At 48.6% G+C, this 23,991-nt stretch overlaps 1 protein-coding gene across 2 annotated transcripts in view; it reads left to right on the top strand.

The window, feature by feature from the left end:
* NIPSNAP3A (nipsnap homolog 3A) overlaps positions 1-23,991 on the top strand; it is a 126,681-nt gene that overhangs the window by 35,457 nt on the left and 67,233 nt on the right. For both annotated transcript variants that reach the window (XM_063920426.1, XM_063920416.1), the window contains exons 3-4: positions 3,525-3,683; positions 4,956-5,105. In XM_063920426.1, the coding sequence (XP_063776496.1) occupies positions 3,525-3,683; positions 4,956-5,105 (309 nt within the window). The remainder of the gene's footprint in view (positions 1-3,524; positions 3,684-4,955; positions 5,106-23,991) is intronic.

The raw sequence follows: 23,991 nt of genomic DNA, 5'->3' as shown, positions 1-23,991 counted from the left end.
CTGGACAAATGGTCCGGATCGCATCTTCAGATGCATCAGCGGATAACCCTATATCCAAGGACAAGGGTGTCTCTCCTGTGGTGGTTACAGAGTGCTCATCTTCTAGAGGGCCGCAGATTCGGCATTCAGGATTGGATGCTGGTGACCACGGAGGCCAGCCCGAGAGGCTGGGGAGCAGTCACACAAGGAAAAAATTTCCAGGGAGTGTGATCAAGTCTGGAGACTTTTCTCCACATAAATATACTGGAGCTAAGGGTAAATTTATAATACTCTAAGCTTAGCAAGACCTCTGCTTCAAGGTCAGCCGGTATTGATCCAGTGGGAAAAACATCACGGCAGTCGCCCACGTAAATAGACAGGGCGGCACAAGAAGCAGGAGGGCAATGGCAAAAACTGCAAGGACTTTTCGCTGGGCGGAAAATCATGTGATAGCACTGTCAGCAGTGTTTCATTCCGGGAATGGAAACTGGGAAGCAGACTTCCTCAGCAGGCACGACCTCCACCCGGCAGAATGGAAACTTCATCGGGAAGTTTTCCACATGATTGTAAACCGTTGGGAAATACCAAAGGTGGACATGATGGCGTCCCGTCTGAACAAAAAACGGGACAGGTATTGCGCCAGGTTAAGAGACCCTCAGGCAATAGCTGTGGACGTTCTGGTAACACCATGGATGTACCAGTCGGTGTATGTGTTCCATCCTCTGCTTCTCATACCTAAGGTACTGAGACTTATAAGACGTAGAGGAGTAAGAACTATACTCATGGCTCCGGATTGGCCAAGAAGGACTTGGTACCCGGAACTTCAAGAGATGCTCACAGAGGACTTATGGCCTCTGCCGCTAAGAAGGGACTTGTTTCAGCAAGTACCATGTCTGTTCCAAGACTTACCGCAGCTGCGTTTGACGGCATGGCGGTGGAACGCCGGATCCTAAGGGAAAAAGGCATTCCGGAAGAGGTCATTCCTACCCTGGTCAAAGCCAGAAAGGAGGTGACCGCACAACATTATCACCACATGTGGCAAAAATATGTTGCGTGGTGTGAGGCCAGAAAGGCCCCACGAAGAAATTTCAACTCTGTCGATTCCTGCATTTCCTGCAAACAGGAGTGTCTATGGGCCTCAAATTGGGGTCCATTAAGGTTCAAATTTCGGCCCTGTCGATTTTCTTCCAGAAAGAAGTGGCTTCAGTTCCTGAAGTCCAGAAGTTTGTCAAGGGAGTATTGCATATACAACCCCCTTTTGTGCCTCCAGTGGCACTGTGGGATCTCAACGTAGTTCTGGGATTCCTCAAATCACATTGGTTTAAAACCAGTCAAATCTGTGGATTTGAAGCATCTCACATGAAAAGTGACCATGCTCTTGGCCCTGGCCTGGACCAGGCGAGTGTCAAATTGGTGGTTTTTTTCTCAAAAAAGCCCATATCTGGTTGTCCATTTGGACAGGGCAGAGCTGCGGACTCGTCCCCAGTTCTCTCCCTAAGGTGGTGTCAGTGTTTCACCTGAACCAGCTTATTTTGGTGCCTTGCGCCTACTAGGGACTTGGAGGACTCCAGGTTGCTAGATGTTGTCAGGGCCCTGTAAATATAGGTTCCAGGACGGCTGGAGTCAGGAAAACTGACTTGCTGTTATCCTGTATGCACCCAACAAACTGGGTGCTCTTGCTTCTAAGCAGACTATTGCTAGTTGGATGTGTAATACAATTCAGCTTGCACATTCTGTGGCAGGCCTGCCACAGCCAAAATATGTAAATGCCCATTCCACAAGGAAGGTGGGCTTATCTTGGGCGGCTGCCCGAGGGGTCTCGGCTTTACAACTTTGCCGAGCGGCTATTTAGTCAGGGGCAAACACGTTGGTAAAATACTACAAATTTGATACCCTGGCTAAGGAGGACCTGGAGTTCTCTCATTCGGTGCTGCAGAGTCATCCGCGCACTCCCGCCCGTTTGGGAGCTTTGGTATTATCCCCATGGTCCTTTCAGGAACCCCAGCATCCACTAGGACGATAGAGAAAATAAGAATTTACTTACCGATAATTCTATTTCTCGGAGTCCGTAGTGGATGCTGGGCGCCCATCCCAAGTGCGGATTATCTGCAATACTTGTACATAGTTACAAAAATCGGGTTATTATTGTTGTGAGCCATCTTTTCAGAGGCTCCGCTGTTATCATACTGTTAACTGGGTTCAGATCACAGGTTGTACAGTGTGATTGGTGTGGCTGGTATGAGTCTTACCCGGGATTCAAAATCCTTCCTTATTGTGTACGCTCGTCCGGGCACAGTATCCTAACTGAGGCTTGGAGGAGGGTCATAGGGGGAGGAGCCAGTGCACACCACCTGATCCTAAAGCTTTACTTTTTGTGCCCTGTCTCCTGCGGAGCCGCTATTCCCCATGGTCCTTTCAGGAACCCCAGCATCCACTACGGACTCCGAGAAATAGAATTATCGGTAAGTAAATTCTTATTTTTGGTCTGGTTTAACAATAGCTAGATAATGTTAATGTGCAAATGTGGCATGATGCTGTGTTGTGAACTGGGTATGTAAATTTTGCAAACCAGCACAGTTGTCGCAGTAATAATAATCTGCAGTGGTTATTGAAAGTCTTCACAAATGGCCAATAAGTTTACTCTGTAACCCATGTGCCCACAAAATGAAATGTTTTCCCATGGGTGTGATTATTTTGTAGTTAAATGACCCCATGTAACACTCTCCCTTCCACCAGGTTCATGCAGTTTTGTCCTCTTTATTCTGTTCCCCAATCATTCCTCCATGGTGTCATCAATGTGTGAACTCATCCAGCCCAGCCTCAGGTTGATTGCTAGACTCTCCAGGGAATCAGCGAGAACACCACAATTTAAGGGAGTCTGAAGGCCCTATTCACGGGCAGATGTGGGGAGAGATGTGTGCTGTACGAGCCGCTCAGCACACATCTCTCCCCCCGCTCAGCACAGTGCGATGTGTGTGTGTGGGGGTGGGGGGGGGGGGGGCACTCATTTCACCCAGCAGGTGAAATGAGCAATGTGCTAGGCCAATCTAGCACCAGCGATAGCGACGCGCAGGGCCGCACATCGCTATCGCTGTGGGGGATGCACACGGACAGATCATGCTTAAAATCTAAGCAATCTAGTCAGATTGCTTAGATTATCGCTCCGGGAGTACCCCCCTTTACTGACATTCAGGGAGAGCTGGTAAGTATGCCGTCAATGCAATTTTAACATCTTGCAAGGTGATAAACACACCACCCAGTCAGCTCCTGTTAATTTACTTATTGGAGCTGATTGGCTGGTGCGTTTATCACCTTGCATTTATCACTGGTTTATCACTTCCTTTATGCCTTCTCCAGGTTAATACATCTGCCCCATTATGTCGCAAAGCAGCATTTTTGGCATTTTTTTTTCCTGCTGACATTCCGATTGTTCTCTCATACAGGAGCAGAGCTAACATACCAGAATTAGCGTTATACAGCAAAATTGTTTTTCATTAAAATGTATAAAAGTATTATGATTAAAGTTCTTCTTTACTTTCCGATAGACAGCTTTGCACATCGATCAGCAGTGCGGGCCAAGCTGCCTCAAGACCGAGAATGGCAGGGCGATTTCTTAGCCAAAGCTTTGACCATGATAGAAACCATGACCAACGAGATTGCATACCTGGTACCATGGTGTAAGCTGCAAAGGCCAGAAAAAGAAGGTGGGTGTAACTAGATTCTATCACTTGGTCATGAAGTCCAACAATTCAATGTTTCCCCATAAAGCAGTGTTTCCCAAACTTGGTCCTCAAGGAGCACTAACATGTTTTCTAGGTCACATGGAAGGTGCACTGTGTATCACCAACTGTCACATTTAAAAAATCCACAGGTGACCTGGAAAACATGAACTGTTAGTGTTTCTTGAGGACTGAGTATGGAAACCACTGCCATAAAGGAATGATGATGAATTGCTCTAACATTTTTGTAGTGGCAACAACATTGTCCTCATTGCACCTAATGATGAAACTTGTCTATGATGGCATATTGCACTCTGCCACGTTTTTTTTTTTTTTTTTTTTTTATCCCTTTTACTTTTGCCATGTAGAATTAAAAGAAAAATAGTAAACCAGGTTAAATGTTTATATCACTACTTGGATTTTGCCTTTACTCACAGACATCTAGTTGTTGGATGCAGTTAAAAGAAGTCATGTCTGTCACCAGAGGGTGGCATCTGTGTTTTATTCATTGATTCTGTGGAGCCTAGGAGAATGTCTGCAATACAGAGCCTGATTCAGAGATTTAAGTCAATCCGATATTAACACAAATCTCTGGTCTTTATTGATCTGCACATGTGCAGATCAGGTCATGTGATGTGGATTGCAGTGCGGCTGCAGATGTCGGGTGAGCGACAGTCTGTAGCCACTAGTTGGCATGGAAGTGGACCATTCCAGAAAATGGAGCCATGTTGATCCGTTTTCTGGGCGTGCCAGGTGTAGTTTTCCTGGTCCTGGCGGTGTCGTTTTGTGGACATCCTTTGTAACATTGGGGTTACTCAGATGTGCACTGTTCCAATGCTTCATCTTTGGACACAGCAAGCTAAGCACGCAGTTGGCATCCTCTGCATACAAAGATGTAGCAGCAGTGCCTTCAGCATAAATCTATGAGTCAGGCCCACAGTGCGCTCAGTATGTAAAAGACTAGGGTGGCACAATATAGTGTCTCCCGGGCCAGCTGCTTTTGTACATTCACTGCCATGGAGAAGACATCTCAAGCTGGGCTGGAGCCAGGTTTACTGTTGGCATATTGGATGGGTTATAGGAAAATACTCCATTTTAATTATATTGTTCTAAATAAATAAAAGTTCTTTGTTATTTTCCTATAAATTGACACTGACTGATTGGCACACACTACTGTGAGAAAACACTATGCATGACATGTGTAGGACAAAGAATATATAAACTGCTATTAAAGTACATTCTATTTCCTTATTCTAGGGGTTTATGAGCTGGTCACCTTTCAGTTTAAGCCCGGTGGGCCTGCAGTCTGGGGTGAAGCGTTTAGAGCTGCCATCTCTTCTCATGTTCATACTGGTTACACACAGCTTGTTGGTGTCTTCAACACAGAATATGGATTACTTAACCAAGGTACAGTAACATTATCATTGGCTCCCCAGAGTGATGGAGGAATGTATGTCATATGTTACAGAAAGAATAGTATATAACACACTTGGTACAGAAGTAATGGTAAAAACAAGAGTTCAGCATTTTTGTGACATCCCTTTAGATTAAATCACAAATATACAGTATTTGGGGTAGAACAGAAGTGTAGTGTTTTCGAGAAAATAGAATAGACTGAAAGGTAAAATCTTAAGTACAGCAGAATGTTTAGTAAGGTTGTACACAGGTAATGTGGTGAGCATAGGAAGCCTGTGACCTGCAGGCACAGCGCTATCGCACACAGCGTTATTGAGTAGATATTTTATCATGACTGTAAATATAGGAAACAGTGCAACATATTCCTTTCTCTGACGTCCTAGTGGATGCTGGGAACTCCGTAAGGACCATGGGGAATAGCGGCTCCGCAGGAGACTGGGCACAAAAGTAAAGCTTTAGGACTACCTGGTGTGCACTGGCTCCTCCCCCTATGACCCTCCTCCAAGCCTCAGTTAGATTTTTGTGCCCGGCCGAGAAGGGTGCACACTAGGGGCTCTCCTGAGCTTCTTAGTGAAAGTTTAGTTTTAGGTTTTTTATTTTCAGTGAGACCTGCTGGCAACAGGCTCACTGCATCGAGGGACTAAGGGGAGAAGAAGCGAACTCACCTGCGTGCAGAGTGGATTGGGCTTCTTAGGCTACTGGACACCATTAGCTCCAGAGGGACCGAACACAGGCCCAGCCTCGGAGCTCGGTCCCAGAGCCGCGCCGCCGGCCCCCTTACAGAGCCAGAAGCGAGAAGAGGTCCGGAAAAATCGGCGGCAGAAGACATCAGTCTTCAACAAGGTAGCGCACAGCACTGCAGCTGTGCGCCATTGTTACTCAGGCACACTTCACACTCCGGTCACTGAGGGTGCAGGGCGCTAGGGGGGGGCGCCCTGAGCAGCAATGTAAAACACCTTGGCTGGCATAAATACACCACATCTAACCCCCAGGGCTATATGGATGTATTTTAACCCCTGCCAGAACTCACCAAAAGCGGGAGAAAAGGCCGCCGAGAAGGGGGCGGAGCCTATCTCCTCAGCACACTGGCGCCATTTTCTCTCACAGCTCCGTTGGAGGGAAGCTCCCTGGCTCTCCCCTGCAGTTACTACACTACAGAAAAGGGTTAAAAAAGAGAGGGGGGCACTAATTAGGCGCAGTATTAATAAAACAGCAGCTATAAGGGGAAAAACACTTTTCTCTAACGTCCTAAGTGGATGCTGGGGACTCCGTAAGGACCATGGGGAATAGCGGCTCCGCAGGAGACTGGGCACATCTAAAGAAAGCTTTAGGACTATCTGGTGTGCACTGGCTCCTCCCCCTATGACCCTCCTCCAAGCCTCAGTTAGATCTCTGTGCCCGAACGAGAAGGGTGCACACTAGGGGCTCTCCTGAGCTTCTTAGTGAAAGTTTTAGATTAGGTTTTTTATTTTCAGTGAGACCTGCTGGCAACAGGCTCACTGCATCGAGGGACTAAGGGGAGAAGAAGCAAACTCACCTACGTGCAGAGTGGATTGGGCTTCTTAGGCTACTGGACATTAGCTCCAGAGGGACGATCACAGGCCCAGCTTGGATGGGTCCCAGAGCCGCGCCGCCGGCCCCCTTACAAAGCCAGAAGGCAGAAAAGGTCCGGAAAATCGGCGGCAGAAGACGTCCTGTCTTCAACAAGGTAGCGCACAGCACTGCAGCTGTGCGCCATTGCTCTCAGCACACTTCACACTTCGGTCACTGAGGGTGCAGGGCGCTGGGGGGGGGGCGCCCTGAGACGCAATAAAAACACCTTGGATGGCAAAAAAAATGCATCACATATAGCTCCTGGGCTATATGGATGCATTTAACCCCTGCCAGAATCCATAAAAAAGCAGGAGAAAAGTCCGCGAAAAAGGGGCGGAGCCTATCTCCTCAGCACACTGGCGCCATATTCCCTCACAGCTCCGTTGGAGGGAAGCTCCCTGTCTCTCCCCTGCAGTCACTACACTACAGAAAGGGTTAAAAAAGAGAGGGGGGCACTAATTAGGCGCAGTATTAACTATACAGCAGCTATAAGGGGAAAAACACTTATATAAGGTTATCCCTGTATATATATATATATATATATATATATATATATATATATATATATATATATATATATATAGCGCTCTGGTGTGTGCTGGCAAACTCTCCCTCTGTCTCCCCAAAGGGCTAGTGGGGTCCTGTCCTCTATCAGAGCATTCCCTGTGTGTGTGCTGTATGTCGGTACTTTTGTGTCGACATGTATGAGGAGAAAAATGATGTGGAGACGGAGCAGATTGCCTGTAATAGTGATGTCACCCCCTAGGGGGTCGACACCTGAGTGGATGAACTGTTGGAAGGAATTACGTGACAGTGTCAGCTCTGTATAAAAGACAGTGGTTGACATGAGACAGCCGGCTACTCGGCTTGTGCCTGTCCAGACGTCTCATAGGCCGTCAGGGGCTCTAAAGCGCCCGTTACCTCAGATGGCAGATATAGACGCCGACACGGATACTGACTCCAGTGTCGACGGTGAAGAGACGAATTTGACTTCCAGTAGGGCCACACGTTACATGATTGAGGCAATGAAAAATGTTTTACACATTTCTGATAATACGAGTACCACCAAAAAGGGGTATTATGTTCGGTGAGGAAAAACTACCTGTAGTTTTCCTGAATCTGAGAAATTAAATGAGGTGTGTGATGATGCGTGGGTTTCCCCCGATAACCACGGATAATTTCTAAAATGTTATTGGCATTATATCCTTTCCCGCCAGAGGTTAGGGTGCGTTGGGAAACACCCCCTAGGGGGGATAAAGCGCACACACGCTTGTAAGGGCTCTACCTTCGCCTGAGATTGCCGCCCTTAAGGATCCTGCTGATAGAAAGCAGGAGGGTATCCTAAAAGGTATTTACACACATACTGGTGTTATACTGCGACCAGCAATCGCCTCAGCCTGGATGTGCAGTGCTGGGTTGGCGTGGTCGGATTCCCTGACTGAAAATATTGATACCCTAGATAGGGACAGTATATTTTTGCCTATAGAGCATTTAAAAGATGCATTTTTATATATGCGTGATGCACAGCGGAATATTTGCCGACTGGCATCAAGTCTAAGCGCGTTGTCCATTTCTACCAGTAGAGGGTTATGGACACGTCAGTGGTCAGGTGATGCGTATTCCAAACGGCATTTGGAAGTATTGCTTTATTAAGGGAGGAGTTATTTGGGGTCGGTCTTTCAGACCTGGTGGCTACGGCAACAGCTGGGAATTCCACGTTTGTACCCCAGGTCGCCTCTCAACATGAGAAGACGCCGTATTATCAGGCGCAGTCTTTTCGTGGACAAGCGGGCAAAAGGTTCCTCATTTCTGCCCCGTGACAGAGGGAGAGGAAAAAGGCTGCAGAAATCAGCCAGTTCCCAGGAACAGAAACCCTCTCCCGCCTCTGCCAAGCCCTCAGTATACGCTGGGGCTTTACAAGCAGAATCAGGCACGGTGGGGGGCCCGTCTCAATGAATTTCAGCGCGCAGTGGGCTCACTCGCAAGTAGACCCCTGGATCCTTCAGGTGATATCTCAGGGGTACAAATTAGAATTCGAGACGTCTCCCCCTCGCCGTTTCCTAAAGTCGGCTTTACCGATGTCTCCTTCTGACAGGGAGACAGTTTTGGAAGCCATTCACAAGCTGTATTCCCAGCAGGTGATAATCAAGATACCCCTCCTGCAACAGGGAACGGGGTATTATTCCACACTGTTGTGGTACCGAAGCCGGACGGCTCGGTGAGACCGATTCTAAATCTAAAATCTTTGAACACTTACGTACAGAGGTTCAAATTCAAGATTGAGTCACTCAGAGCAGTGATTGCGAACCTGGAAGAAGGGGACTACATGATGTCTCGGGACATCAAGGATGCTTACCTTCATGTCAAAATTTACCCTTCTCACCAAGGGTACCTCAGGTTTATGGTACAGAACTGTCACTATCAGTTCAGACGCTGCCGTATGGAACACGGCACCCCGGGTCTTTACCAAGGTAATGGCCGAAATGATGATATTCCTTCGAAGGAAGTGAATTTTAGTTATCCCTTCCTTGGACAATTCCCTGATAAGGGTAAGATCCAGGGAACAGTTGGAGGTCGGTGTAGCACTATCTCAGGTAGTGTTGCGGCAGCACGATTGGATTCTCAATATTCCAAAATCGCACCTGGTTCCGACGACGTGTCTTCTGTTCCTAGGGATGATCCTGGACACAGTCCAGAAAAAGGTGTTTCTCCCGGAGGAGAAAGCCAGGGAGTTATCCGAGCTAGTCAGGAACCTCCTAAAACCGAGCCAAGTCTCAGTGCATCAATGCACAAGGGTTCTGGGTAAAATGGTGGCTTCCTACGAAGCAATCCCATTCGGCAGATTCCACGCAAGAACTTTCCAGTGGGACCTGCTGGACAAATGGTCCGGATCGCATCTTCAGATGCATCAGCGGATAACCCTGTCACCAAGGACAAGGGTGTCCCTCCTGTGGTGGTTGCAGAGTGCTCATCTTCTAGAGGGCCGCAGATTAGGCATTCAGGACTGGGTCCTGGTGACCACGGATGCCAGCTTGCGAGGCTGGGGAGCAGTCACACAGGGAAGGAATATCCAGGGCTTATGGTCAAGCCTGGAGACATCACTTCACATAAATATCCTGAAGCTAAGGGACATTTACAATGCTCTAAGCTTAGCAAGACCTCTGCTTCAAGGTCAGCCGGTGTTGATCCAGTCGGACAACATCACGGCAGTCACCCACGTAAACAGACAGGGTGGCACAAGAAGCAGGAGGGCAATGACAGAAGCTGCAAGGATTCTTCGCTGGGCGGAAAATCATGTGATAGCACTGTCGGCAGTATTCATTCCGGGAGTGGACAACTGGGAAGCAGACTTCCTCAGCACGACCTCCACCCGGGAGAGTGGGGACTTCACCCAGAAGTCTTCCACATGATTAAAAACTCGACAGGTATTGCACCAGGTCCAGGGACCCTCAGGCAATAAGCTGTAGACGCTCTGGTAACACCGTGGGTGTACCAGTCAGGATATGTGTTCCCTCCTCTGCCTCTCATACCCAAGGTACTGAGATTGATAAGATGGAGAGGAGTAAGCACTATATTCGTGGTTCCGGATTGGCCAAGAAGGACTTGGTAACCGGAACTTCAAGAGATGCTCACGGAGGATCCGTGGCCTCTACCTCTAAGAAGGGACCTGCTCCAGCAAGGACCCTGTCTGTTCCAAGACTTACCGCGGCGGCGTTTGACGGCATGGCGGTTGAACGCCGGATCCTGAAGGAAAAAAGGCATTCCGGATGAAGTCATCCCTATCCTGATCAAAGCCAGGAAGGATGTAACCGCAAAAACATTATCACCGCAATTGGCGAAAATATGTTGCGTGGTGCGAGGCCAGTAAGGCCCGACGGAGGAAATTCAACTGGGTCGATTCCTACATTTCCTGCAAACAGGAGTGTCTATGGGCCTGAAATTGGGGTCCATTAAGGTTCAAATTTCGGCCCTGTCAATTTTCTTCCAAAAAGAACTAGCTTCAGTCCCTGAAGTTCAGATGTTTGTAAAAGGGGTACTGCATATACAGCCTCCTTTTGTGCCTCCAGTGGCACTTTGGGATCTCAATGTAGTTTTGGGTTCCAAAAGTCACATTGGTTTGAACCACTTAAATCTGTGGAGTTAAAATATCTCACATGGAAAGTGGTCATGCTGTTGGCCCTGGCCTGGGCCAGGCGCGTGTCAGAATTGGCGGCTTTATCCTGAAAAAGCCCTTATCTGATTTTCCATTCGGACAGGGCGGAATTGAGGACTCGTCCTCAGTTTCTCCCCAAGGTGGTTTCAGCGTCTCACCTGAACCAACCTATTGGTGGTGCCTGTGGCTACTAGGGACTTGGAGGCCTCCAAGTTGCTAGACGTTGTCAGTGCCCTGAAAATATATTTCTCTGACGTCCTAGTGGATGCTGGGACTCCGTAAGGACCATGGGGAATAGCGGCTCCGCAGGAGACAGGGCACAAAATAAAAGCTTAAGGATCAGGTGGTGTGCACTGGCTCCTCCCCCTATGACCCTCCTCCAAGCCTCAGTTAGATTTTTGTGCCCGGCCGAGAAGGGTGCAATCTAGGTGGCTCTCCTGAGCTGCTTAGAATAAAAGTTTAGTTTAGGTTTTTTTATTTTCAGTGAGTCCTGCTGGCAACAGGCTCACTGCATCGTGGGACTAAGGGGAGAAGAAACGGACTCACCTGAGTGCAGAGTGGATCGGGTTTCTTAGGCTACTGGACATTAGCTCCAGAGGGACGATCACAGGTTCAGCCTGGATGGGTCACCGGAGCCGCGCCGCCGTCCCCCTTACAGAGCCAGAAGAGACGAAGAGGTCCGGTGAAATCGGCGGCAGAAGACATCCTGTCTTCAGTCTAAGGTAGCGCACAGCACCGCAGCTGTGCGCCATTGCTCTCAGCACACTTCACACTCCGGTCACTGAGGGTGCAGGGCGCTGGGGGGGAGCGCCCTGAGACGCAATATAACAATATACCTTAGGTGGCAAAAAGAATACATCACATATAGCTCCTGGGCTATATGGATGTATTTTAATCCCCTGCCATTTTTACACAAAAAAGCGGGAGATAAGGCCGTCGTGAAGGGGCGGAGCCTATCTCCTCAGCACACAAGCGCCATTTTCCCTCACAGCTCCGCTGGAAGGACGGCTCCCTGACTCTCCCCTGCAGTCCTGCTTCAGAATCAGGGTAAAAAAGAGAAGGGGGGGCATTTTTGGCAGCAAATAACGATAATAACAGCAGCTATAAGGGAATAACACTTATATAAGGTTATCCCTGTGTATATATATATATATATATATAGCGCTGGGTGTGTGCTGGCAGACTCTCCCTCTGTCTCTCCAAAGGGCTAAGTGGGGTCCTGTCCTCTATCAGAGCATTCCCGGTGTGTGTGCTGTGTGTCGGTACGCGTGTGTCGACATGTATGAGGAGGAAAATGATGTGGAGGCGGAGCAGTTGCCTGTGTTGGTGATGTCACCCCCTAGGGAGTCGACACCTGACTGGATGATTGTATTTAAACAATTAAGTGATAATGTCAGCAATTTGCAAAAAACTGTTGACGACATGAGACAGCCGGCAAATCAATTAGTGCCTGTCCAGGCGTCTCAGACACCGTCAGGGGCGCTAAAACGCCCGTTACCTCAGTGGGTCGACACAGACCCTGACACAGATACTGAGTCTAGTGTCGACGGTGACGAGACAAACGTAATGTCCAGTAGGGCCACACGTTACATGATCACGGCAATGAAAGAGGCATTGAACCTTTCTGACACTACAAGTACCACAAAGAAGGGTATTATGTGGGGTGAGAAAAAACTACCAATAGTTTTTCCTGAGTCAGAGGAAATAAATGAGGTGTGTGAAAAAGCGTGGGTTTCCCCCGATAAAAAACAGCTAATTTCTAAAAAATTATTAGCATTATATCCCTTCCCGCCAGAGGTTAGGGCGCGTTGGGAAACACCCCCTAGGGTAGATAAGGCGCTCACACGTTTATCTAAACAAGTAGCGTTACCGTCTCCTGATACGGCCACCCTCAAAGAACCAGCTGATAGAAGGCTGGAAAATATCCTAAAAAGTATATACACACATACTGGTGTTATACTGCGACCAGCAATCGCCTCAGCCTGGATGTGCAGTGCTGGAGTCGCATGGTCGGATTCCCTGACTGAGAATATTGATACCCTGGATAGGAACAATATTTTGTTAACTATAGAACATTTAAAGGATGCATTACTATATATGCGTGATGCACAGAGGGATATTTGCACCCTGGCATCAAGAGTAAGTGCTATGTCCATCTCTGCCAGAAGAGCGTTATGGACGCGACAGTGGTCAGGGGATGCGGATTCCAAACGGCACATGGAAGTATTGCCGTATAAAGGGGAGGAGTTATTTGGGGCTGGTCTATCGGACCTGGTGGCCACGGCAACGGCTGGAAAATCCACCTTTTTACCCCAGGTCACTCCACATCAGCAGAAAAAGACACCGTCTTTTCAAACTCAGTCCTTTCGTTCCCATAAGTACAAGCGAGCAAAAGGCCACTCTTTTCTGCCCCGGGGCAGAGGAAGAGGAAAAAGACTGCACCATGCAGCCGCTTCACAGGAGCAGAAGCCCTCCCCTGCTTCTGCCAAGTCTTCAGCATGACGCTGGGGCTTTACAAGCAGACTCAGATATGGTGGGGGCCCGTCTCAAGAATTTCAACGCGCAGTGGGCTCACTCGCAAGTGGATCCCTGGATTCTACAGGTAGTATCGCAAGGGTACAAACTGGAATTCGAGGCGTTTCCCCCTCGTCGGTTCCTGAAGTCTGCTTTACCAAAGTCTCCCTCCGACAGGGAGGCAGTTTTGGAAGCCATTCACAAGCTGTATTCCCAGCAGGTGATAATCAAGGTACCCCTCCTGCAACAAGGAAAGGGGTATTATTCCACGCTGTTTGTGGTACCGAAGCCGGACGGCTCGGTGAGACCAATTTTAAATCTGAAATCCTTGAACACTTACATAAAAAGGTTCAAATTCAAGATGGAGTCACTCAGAGCAGTGATAGCGAACCTGGAAGAAGGGGACTATATGGTGTCTCTGGACATCAAAGATGCTTATCTCCACGTCCCAATATACCCTTCTCACCAAGGGTACCTCAGGTTTGTAGTACAAAACTGTCATTATCAGTTTCAGACGCTGCCGTTTGGATTGTCCACGGCACCTCGGGTCTTTACCAAGGTAATGGCCGAAATGATGATTCTTCTACGAAGAAAAGGCATTTTAATTATCCCTTACTTGGACGATCTCCTGATAAGGGCAAGATCCAGGGAACAGTTAGAAGTCGGAGTAGCACTATCTCAGGTAGTGTTACGTCAGCACGGGTGGATTCTAAATATTCCAAAATCGCAGCTGATTCCAACGACACGTCTACTGTTCCTAGGAATGATTCTGGACACAGTCCAGAAGAAGGTGTTTCTCCCGGAGGAGAAGGCCAGGGAGTTATCCGAGCTAGTCAGGAACCTCCTAAAACCAGGCCAGGTCTCAGTGCATCAGTGCACGAGGGTCCTGGGAAAAATGGTGGCTTCTTACGAAGCGATTCCATTCGGAAGATTCCATGCAAGAACATTTCAGTGGGATCTACTGGACAAATGGTCCGGATCGCATCTGCAGATGCATCAGCGGATAACCCTGTCGCCAAGGACAAGGGTGTCTCTCCTGTGGTGGCTGCAGAGTGCTCATCTACTAGAGGGCCGCAGATTTGGCATTCAGGATTGGATCCTGGTAACCACGGATGCCAGCCTGAGAGGCTGGGGAGCAGTCACACAGGGAAGGAATTTCCAGGGCTTGTGGTCAAGCATGGAAACATCTCTTCATATAAACATTCTGGAACTAAGGGCCATTTACAATGCCCTAAGTCAAGCAAAACCTCTGCTTCAGGGTCAGGCGGTGTTGATCCAATCGGACAACATCACGTCAGTCGCCCACGTAAACAGACAGGGCGGCACGAGAAGCAGGAGGGCAATGGCAGAAGCTGCAAGGATTCTTCGCTGGGCGGAAAATCATGTGATAGCACTGTCAGCAGTGTTCATTCCGGGAGTGGACAACTGGGAAGCAGACTTCCTCAGCAGACACGACCTTCACCCGGGAGAGTGGGGACTTCACCCAGAAGTCTTCCACCTGATTGTAAACCTTTGGGAAAAACCAAAGGTGGACATGATGGCGTCACGTCTAAACAAAAAACTGGACAGATATTGCGCCAGGTCAAGGGACCCTCAGGCAATAGCAGTGGACGCTCTGGTAACGCCGTGGGTGTACCAGTCAGTGTATGTGTTCCCTCCTCTGCCTCTCATACCAAAAGTACTGAGAATCATAAGAAGGAGAGGAGTAAGAACTATACTCGTGGTCCCGGATTGGCCAAGAAGGACTTGGTACCCGGAACTTCAAGAGATGCTCACGGACGAACCGTGGCCTCTACCTCTAAGACAGGACCTGCTACTGCAGGGGCCTGGTCTGTTTCAAGACTTACCGCGGCTGCGTTTGACGGCATGGCGGTTGAACGCCGGATCCTGAGGGAAAAAGGCATTCCAGAAGAAGTCATTCCTACTCTGGTCAAAGCCAGGAAGGACGTAACCGCAAAACATTATCACCGCATTTGGCGTAAATATGTTGCGTGGTGTGAGGCCAAGAGGGCCCCTACAGAGGAATTTCAACTGGGTCGTTTCCTTCATTTCCTGCAAACAGGACTGTCTATGGGCCTAAAATTAGGGTCCATTAAGGTTCAAATTTCGGCCCTGTCGATTTTCTTCCAAAAAGAACTGGCTTCAGTACCTGAAGTTCAGACATTTGTAAAAGGGGTGCTGCACATACAGCCTCCTTTTGTGCCTCCAGTGGCACCTTGGGATCTCAATGTGGTGTTGAGTTTTCTAAAGTCACATTGGTTTGAACCACTTTCCACTGTGGACTTAAAATATCTCACATGGAAGGTGTCGATGCTGTTAGCCTTGGCTTCAGCCAGGCGTGTGTCAGAATTGGCGGCTTTATCATATAAAAGCCCTTACTTAATTTTTCATTCTGACAGGGCGGAATTGAGGACTCGTCCTCAATTTCTACCTAAGGTGGTTTCTGCATTTCACATGAACCAACCTATTGTGGTACCTGCGGCTACCAGGGACTTAGAGGACTCTAAGTTGCTTGACGTTGTCAGGGCCTTGAAAATATGTTTCCAGGACGGCTGGAGTCAGAAAATCTGACTCGCTGTTTATCCTGTATGCACCTAACAAACTGGGTGCTCCTGCTTCTAAGCAGACGATTGCTCGTTGGATTTGTAGTACAATTCAGCTTGCACATTCTGTGGCAGGATTGCCACAGCCAAAATCTGTAAAAGCCCATTCCACAAGGAAAGTGGGCTCATCTTGGGCGGCTGCCCGAGGGGTCTCGGCTTTACAACTTTGCCGAGCAGCTACTTGGTCAGGGGCAAACACGTTTGCTAAATTCTACAAATTTGATACCCTGGCTGAGGAGGACCTGGAGTTCTCTCATTCGGTGCTGCAGAGTCATCCGCACTCTCCCGCCCGTTTGGGAGCTTTGGTATAATCCCCATGGTCCTTACGGAGTCCCAGCATCCACTAGGACGTCAGAGAAAATAAGATTTTACTTACCGATAAATCTATTTCTCATAGTCCGTAGTGGATGCTGGGCGCCCATCCCTAGTGCGGATTGTCTGCAATACTTGTATATAGTTATTGTTACAAAAATTCGGGTTATTATTGTTGTGAGCCATCTTTTCAGAGGCTCCCTTGCGTTTATCATACTGTTAACTGGGTTCAGATCACAAGTTGTACGGTGTGATTGGTGTGGCTGGTATGAGTCTTACCCGGGATTCTATATCCTTCCTTATTATGTACGCTCGTCCGGGCACAGTATCCTAACTGAGGCTTGGAGGAGGGTCATAGGGGGAGGAGCCAGTGCACACCACCTGATCCTTAAGCTTTTATTTTGTGCCCTGTCTCCTGCGGAGCCGCTATTCCCCATGGTCCTTACGGAGTCCCAGCATCCACTACGGACTATGAGAAATAGATTTATCGGTAAGTAAAATCTTATTGTTTCCAGGACGGCTGGAGTCAGGAAATCTGACTCGCTGTTTATCCTGTGTGCACTCAACAAGCTGGGTGCTCCTGCTTCTAAGCAGACTATTGCTCGTTGGATTTGTAGTACAATTCAGCTTGCACATTCTGTGGCAGGCCTGCCACAGCCAAAAATCTGTAAATGCCCACTCCACAAGGAAGGTGGGCTCATCTTGGGCGGCTGCCCGAGGGGTCTCGGCTTTACAACTTTGCCGAGCAGCTACTTGGTCAGGGGCAAACACGTTTGCTAAATTCTACAAATTTAATACCCTGGCTGAGGAGGACCTGGAGTTCTCTCATTCGGTGCTGCAGAGTCATCCGCACTCTCCCGCCCGTTTGGGAGCTTTGGTATAATCCCCATGGTCCTTACGGAGTCCCCAGCATCCACTTAGGACGTTAGAGAAAATAAGAATTTACTTACCGATAATTCTATTTCTCATAGTCCGTAGTGGATGCTGGGCGCCCATCCCAAGTGCGGATTGTCTGCAATACTTGTACATAGTTATTGTTACAAAAATCGGGTTATTATTGTTGTGAGCCATCTTTTCAGAGGCTCCTCTGTTATCATGCTGTTAACTGGGTTCAGATCACAAGTTGTACGGTGTGATTGGTGTGGCTGGTATGAGTCTTACCCGGGATTCAAAATCCTTCCTTATTGTGTACGGTCGTCCGGGCACAGTATCCTAACTGAGTCTTGGAGGAGGGTCATAGGGGGAGGAGCCAGTGCACACCAGATAGTCCTAAAGCTTTCTTTAGATGTGCCCAGTCTCCTGCGGAGCCGCTATTCCCCATGGTCCTTACGGAGTCCCCAGCATCCACTACGGACTATGAGAAATAGAATTATCGGTAAGTAAATTCTTATTATATAAGGTTATCCCTGTGTGTGTATATGTATATATATATATATATATATATATATATATATATATATATATATATATATATATATATATATATATATATAGCGCTCTGGTGTGTGCTGGCATACTCTCCCTCTGTCTCCCCAAAGGGCTAGTGGGGTCCTGTCCTTTATCAGAGCATTCCCTGTGTGTGTCCTGTGTGTCGGTACGTTGTGTCGACATGTATGAGGAGGAAAATGGTGTGGAGACGGAGCAATGGCCTGTAATGGAGTTGTCACCCCCTAGGGAGTCGACACCTGAGTGGTTGAGCTTATGGAAGGAATATGTGACAGTGTCAGCTCTTTACAAAAGATTGATGACATGAGACAGCCGGCGACTCAGCCTGTGCCTGTCCAGGGGTCTCAAAAGCCATCAGGGGCTCTAAAACGCCCGTTACCGTAGATGGCAGATACAGACGCCGACACGGATACTGACTCCAGTGTCGACTATTAAGAGACGAATGTTACTTCCAGTAGGGCCACACGTTACATGATTGAGGCTATGGAAAATGTTTTTACACATTTCTGATAATACCAGTACCACTAAAAAGGGTATTAGGTTGGGTGAGAAAAAACTGCCTGTAGTTTTTCCTGCATCTGAGGAATTAAATAAAGTGTGTGAGTTTCCCCCGATAAAAACTGTTAATTCCTAAAAAGTTATTAGCATCATACCCCTTCCCGCCAGAGGATAGGGCACGTTGGGAAACACCCCCTAGGGTGAATAAAGCGCTCACACGCTGGTCTAAAGGCACGGCCGCCCTTAAGGAACCTGCTGACAGAAAGCAGTAAAATGTATATACACTCACACAGGTGTGATGCTACGACCAGCAATCGTCTCAGCCTGGATGTGCAGTGCTGGGGTGGCTTGGTCGGATTCCCTGACTGACAATATTGATACCCTAGATAGGGACAGTATATTACTGACTAAAGATTCAGTTCTATATATGCGTGATGCACAGAGGGATATTTGCCGACTGGCATCAAGAGTAAGTGCGCTGTCCATTTCTGCCAGAGAGGGTTATGGACAAGACAGTGGTCAGGTGATGCTGATTCCAAAAGGCATATGGAAGTATCGCCTTATAAAAGGGAAGAGTTATTTGGGGTAGGTCTAACAGACCTGGTGGCAACGGCTGGGAAATCCACATTTTTACCCCAGGTAGCCTCTCAACATAAGAAGACGCCGTATTATCAGGCGCAGTTCTAAGAAGACGCCGTATTATCAGGCGCAGTTCTTTGGGCCCCATAAGGGCAAGCGGGCAAAAGGCTCCTCATTTCTGCCCCGTGGCAGAGGGAGAGGAAAAAGGCTGCAGAAAACAGCCAGTTCCCAGGAACAGAAGCCCTCTCCCGTTTCTGCCAAGTCTTCAGCATGACGCTGGGGCCTTACAAGCGGACTCAGGCACGGTGGGTGCCCGTCTCAATAATTTCAGCGTGCAGTGGGCTCACTCACAGGTGGACCCCTGGATCCTTCAGGTGGTATCTCAGGGGTACAAATTGGAATTTGAGACGTCTCCCCCTCGCCGTTTTCTAAAGTCTGCTTTACAGACATCTCCCTCAGACAGGGAGGCAGTATTGGAAGCCATTCACAAGCTGTATTCCCAGCAGGTGATAATCAAGGTACCCCTCCTACAACAGGGAAAGGGGTATTATTCCACGCTGTTTGTGGTACCGAAGCCGGACGGCTCGTGAGACCTAATTTAAATCTGAAATCCTTGAACACTTACATACAAAGGTTCAAATTCAAGATGGAGTCACTCAGAGAGGTGATTGCAAACCTGGAAGAAGGGGATTATATGGTGTCTCTGGACATCAAGGATGCTTATCTCCATGTCCCAATTTACCCTTCTCACCAAGGGTACCTCAGGTTTGTGGTACAGAACTGTCACTATCCGTTTCAGAAGCTGCCGTTTGGTTTGTCCACGGCACCCCGGGTCTTTACCAAAGTAATGGCTGAAATGATGATACTCCTTCGAAGGAAGGGAGTTTTAATTATCCCTTACTTGGACGATCTCCGGATAAGGGCAAGATCCAGGGAACAGTTGGTAGTCGGGGTAGCACTATCTCAAGTAGTGTTGCGGCAGCACGGTTGGATTCTTAATATTCCAAAATCGCAGCTGATCCCGACGACAAGTCTTCTATTCCTAAGGATGATCCTGGACACAGTCCAGAAAAAGGTGTTTCTCCAGGAGGAAAAAGCCAGGGAGTTATCCGAACTAGTCAGAAACCTCCTAAAACCAGGCCAAGTGTCAGTGCACAAGGGTCCTGGGAAAAATGGTGGCTTCCTACGAAGCAATTCCATTCGGCAGATTCCACGCAAGAATTTTCCAGTGGGACCTGCTGGAAAAATGGTCCGGATCGCATCTTCAGATGCATCAGCGGATAACCCTGTCACCAAAGACAAGGGTGTCTCTTCTGTGGTGGTTGCAGAGTGCTCATCCTCTAGAGGGCGCAGATTCGGCATTCAGGACTGGGTCCTGGTGACCACGGATGCCAGCCTGCGAGGCTGGGGAGCAGTCACACAGGGAAGAAATTTCCAGGGCTTGTGGTCAAGCCTGGAGACATCACTTCACATAAATATCTTGGAGCTAAGGGCCATTTACAATGCCCTAAGCCAAGCGAAACCTCTGCTTTAAGGTCAGCCGGTGCTGATCCAGTCGGACAACATCACGGCAGTCGCCCACGTAGACAGACAGGAGGGAAATGGCAGAAGCTGCAAGGATTTTTCGCTGGGCGGAAAATCATGGGATAGCATTATCAGCAGTGTTCATTCCGGGAGTGAACAACTGGGAAACAGACTTCCTCAGCAGAAGTTTTCCACATGATTGTAAACCGTTGGGGAAAAACCAAAGGTGGACATGATGGCGTCCCGCCTAAACAAAAAATTGGACAGGTATTGCGCCAGGTCAAGGGACCCTCAGGCAATAGCTGTGGACGCGCTGGTAACACCGTGGGTGTACCAGTCAGTGTATGTGTTCCCTCCTCTTCCTCTCTTACCAAAAGTACTGAGAATTATAAGACGGAGGGGAGTAAGAATATACTCGTGGCTCCGGATTGGCCAAGAAGGACTTGGTACTTGGAACTTCAAGAGATGCTCACGGAGGACCCGTGGCCTCTACCTCCAAGAAGGGACCTGCTCCAGCAAGGACCTTGTCTATTCCAAGACTTACCGCGGCTGCGTTTGACGGCAGGGCGGTTGAACGCCGGATCCTGAAGGAAAAAGGCATTCCGGATGAAGTCATCCCTACCCTGATCAAAGCCAGGAAGGATGTAACCGCAAAGCATTATCACCGCATTTGGCGAAAATATGTTGCGTGGTGCGAGGCCAGTAAGGCCCCGATGGAGGAATTTCAACTAGGTCGATTCCTGCATTTCCTGCAAACAGGAGTGTCTATGGGCCTAAAATTGGGGTCCATTAAGGTTCAAATTTCGGCCCTGTCAATTTTCTTCCAGAAAGAACTAGCTTCAGTTCCTGAAGTTCAGACGGTTGTAAAAGGGGTACTGCATATACAGCCTCCTTTTTGTGCCTCCAGTGGCTCCTTGGGATCTCAATGTAGTTTTGGGGTTCCTAAAGTCACAATGGTTTGAACCACTTGAATCTGTGGAGTTAAAATATCTCACATGGAAAGTGGTCATGCTGTTGGCCCTGGCCTCGGCCAGGCGCGTGTCAGAAGTGGCGGCTTTATCCTGTAAAAGCCTTTATCTGATTTTCCATTCAGACAGGGCGGAATTGAGGACTCGTCCTCATTTTCTCCCTAAGGTGGTTTTCAGCGTTTCATCTGAACCAACCTATTGTGGTACCTGCGGCTACTAGTGACTTGGAGGACTCCAAGTTGTTGGACATAGTCAGGGCCCTGAAAATATGTTTCCAGGACGGCTGGAGTCAGAAAATCTGACTCGCTGTTTATCCTGTATGCACCCAACAAGTTGGGTGCTCCTGCTTCTAAGCAGACTATTGCTCGTTGGATTTGTAATACAATTCAGCTTGCACATTCTGTGGCAGGCCTGCCACAGCCAAAATCTGTAAAAGCCCATTCCACAAGGAAGGTGGGCTCATCTTGGGCGGCTGCCCGAGGGGTCTCGGCTTTACAACTTTGCCGAGCAGCTACTTGGTCAGGGGCAAACACGTTTGCAAAATTCTACAAAATTGATACCCTGGCTGAGGAGGACCTGGAGTTCTCTCATTCGGTGCTGCAGAGTCATCCGCACTCTCCCGCCCGTTTGGGAGCTTTGGTATAATCCCCATGGTCCTTACGGAGTTCCCAGCATCCACTAGGACGTCAGAGAAAATAAGAATTTACTTACCGATAATTCTATTTCTCGTAGTCCGTAGTGGATGCTGGGCGCCCATCCCAAGTGCGGATTGTCTGCAATACTTGTACATAGTTATTGTTAACTAAATCGGGTTATTGTTGTTGTGAGCCATCTATCCAGAGGCTCCTCTGTTATCATGCTGTTAACTGGGTTCAGATCACAGGTTGTACGGTGTGATTGGTGTGGCTGGTATGAGTCTTACCCGGGATTCATCTATCCTTCCTTATTGTGTACGCTCGTCCGGGCACAGTATCCTAACTGAGGCTTGGAGGAGGGTCATAGGGGGAGGAGCCAGTGCACACCAGGTAGTCCTAAAGCTTTACTTTTGTGCCCAGTCTCCTGCGGAGCCGCTATTCCCCATGGTCCTTACGGAGTTCCCAGCATCCACTACGGACTACGAGAAATAGAATTATCGGTAAGTAAATTCTTATTTTCTCCCATAGAAGTGTTACTTTATACACTTGCCTAAAGTGTAAATGATTTCGATTTTTATGGGGTCCAGTGGTATAAACGTACAGTATTTCTCTTACGTCCTAGAGGATGCTGGGGTCCACATTAGTACCATGGGGTATAGACGGGTCCACTAGGAGCCATGGGCACTTTAAGAGTTTAATAGTGTGGGCTGGCGCCTCCCTCTATGCCCCTCCTACCAAACTCCGTTTAGAAAATGTGCTCGGAGGAGCCGGTCACAGCTAGGGGAGCTCCATAGAAGTTTTTCTAGTTTTATTGTGGGTTTTTTTTTTTTTTTTTTTAGAGTTAGGCACAGGGAGCCTGCTGGCAACAGCCTCCATGCTTCGTGGGACTTAGGGGGGAGTAGTGTCCAACCCTCTGAGGTTAATGACCACTATCTCTGCTGACAGGACACTGAGCTCCTGAGGGTGTCGATCGCAAGCCCCCGAGGCGACCGCTCGCTCCCACAGCACTGCCGCCACCCGCTAACAGAGACCGAAGACGTCGGTGGTGAGTTGGACACCGGTGACCCGACAAGCGGAGATCCAGTGAGAATGGCGGCATCAGGCTGGGAGCGCAGCTGCAGCTGCGCTCCGGAGGGCTCAGAGGCACAGAGATGCAGCGCTGTGAGGGGTGCCCTGGGCCAGCGCAGACACCCTTATACTGGTCACAGACGCTATCAGGGACTCTATACTGCTGCTAGCATTGATTACCTCGGGCCAGTAAAATCTTTAAAAATGCGTGAAGAAGCGCCATTTTAGGGGGCGGAGCTTCTCAGAGTGGATCCAGCAGCTCACCAGCGCCATTTTCTCCCTGCAGATCACATACAAAGACGCTGACAGGGAGCGCTGACCCTCCACATAACTCCAGCTATTCTGTGCGGTGCCAGGGGGTTATAGAAGGGGCGGAGGGGAGAGTGTACGTTACTGTGTAGTCTATTAAAGTTGCACAGTCAGCGCCAGGCAATTATTTTATAACTGTCTACTGGGGCGCTGTGTGGGCTGGCTCCATAACTCTGTCTCTTTGAAGATACTTGGGGGAAATTTTGTCTGACATTTTCCTGTGTGTGTGTGTGTGTGTGTGTGTGTGTGTGAGATGTGTATGCAAATCTCACATTACTATATCTAGGGACTCTGTATCTTGTGCTGCAGAGTATGTATCTTCTCCAGAAGAGTCTATTCCATGTACTCAGGAATGCAATATACTGTCTCAGCCTTCTGAACCCGAACCCAAGTGGGTGACTTCTGTTAAGGGAATGATATCCCAGATTTCATCTAGGATAGCTCATTATGAGACTGAAACACAGGTTTTAAAACAATTTATGGAGGTTTTGTTGTATTCATCTCCCACTACCTCATCTAAGTCCCCTGGTATATGCCCCCAAAAGCGTGCTCTTGTCCAGGTAATGCAAGTCGACACAGATACCGCCTCTGATACGGGTGACGGTGATGGGGACCTTCTGCGGGGGGGGGAGACATCCCTTGCTAAAGGGGTGCAGCCAATGATTGATGCCATTC

Source organism: Pseudophryne corroboree, chromosome 1 (genome assembly GCF_028390025.1).
Source record: "Pseudophryne corroboree isolate aPseCor3 chromosome 1, aPseCor3.hap2, whole genome shotgun sequence".
Lineage (NCBI taxonomy): Eukaryota > Metazoa > Chordata > Amphibia > Anura > Myobatrachidae > Pseudophryne > Pseudophryne corroboree.
Note: the sequence above shows the minus strand (reverse complement) of the source record. Positions and strands in the feature narration are given on the sequence as shown.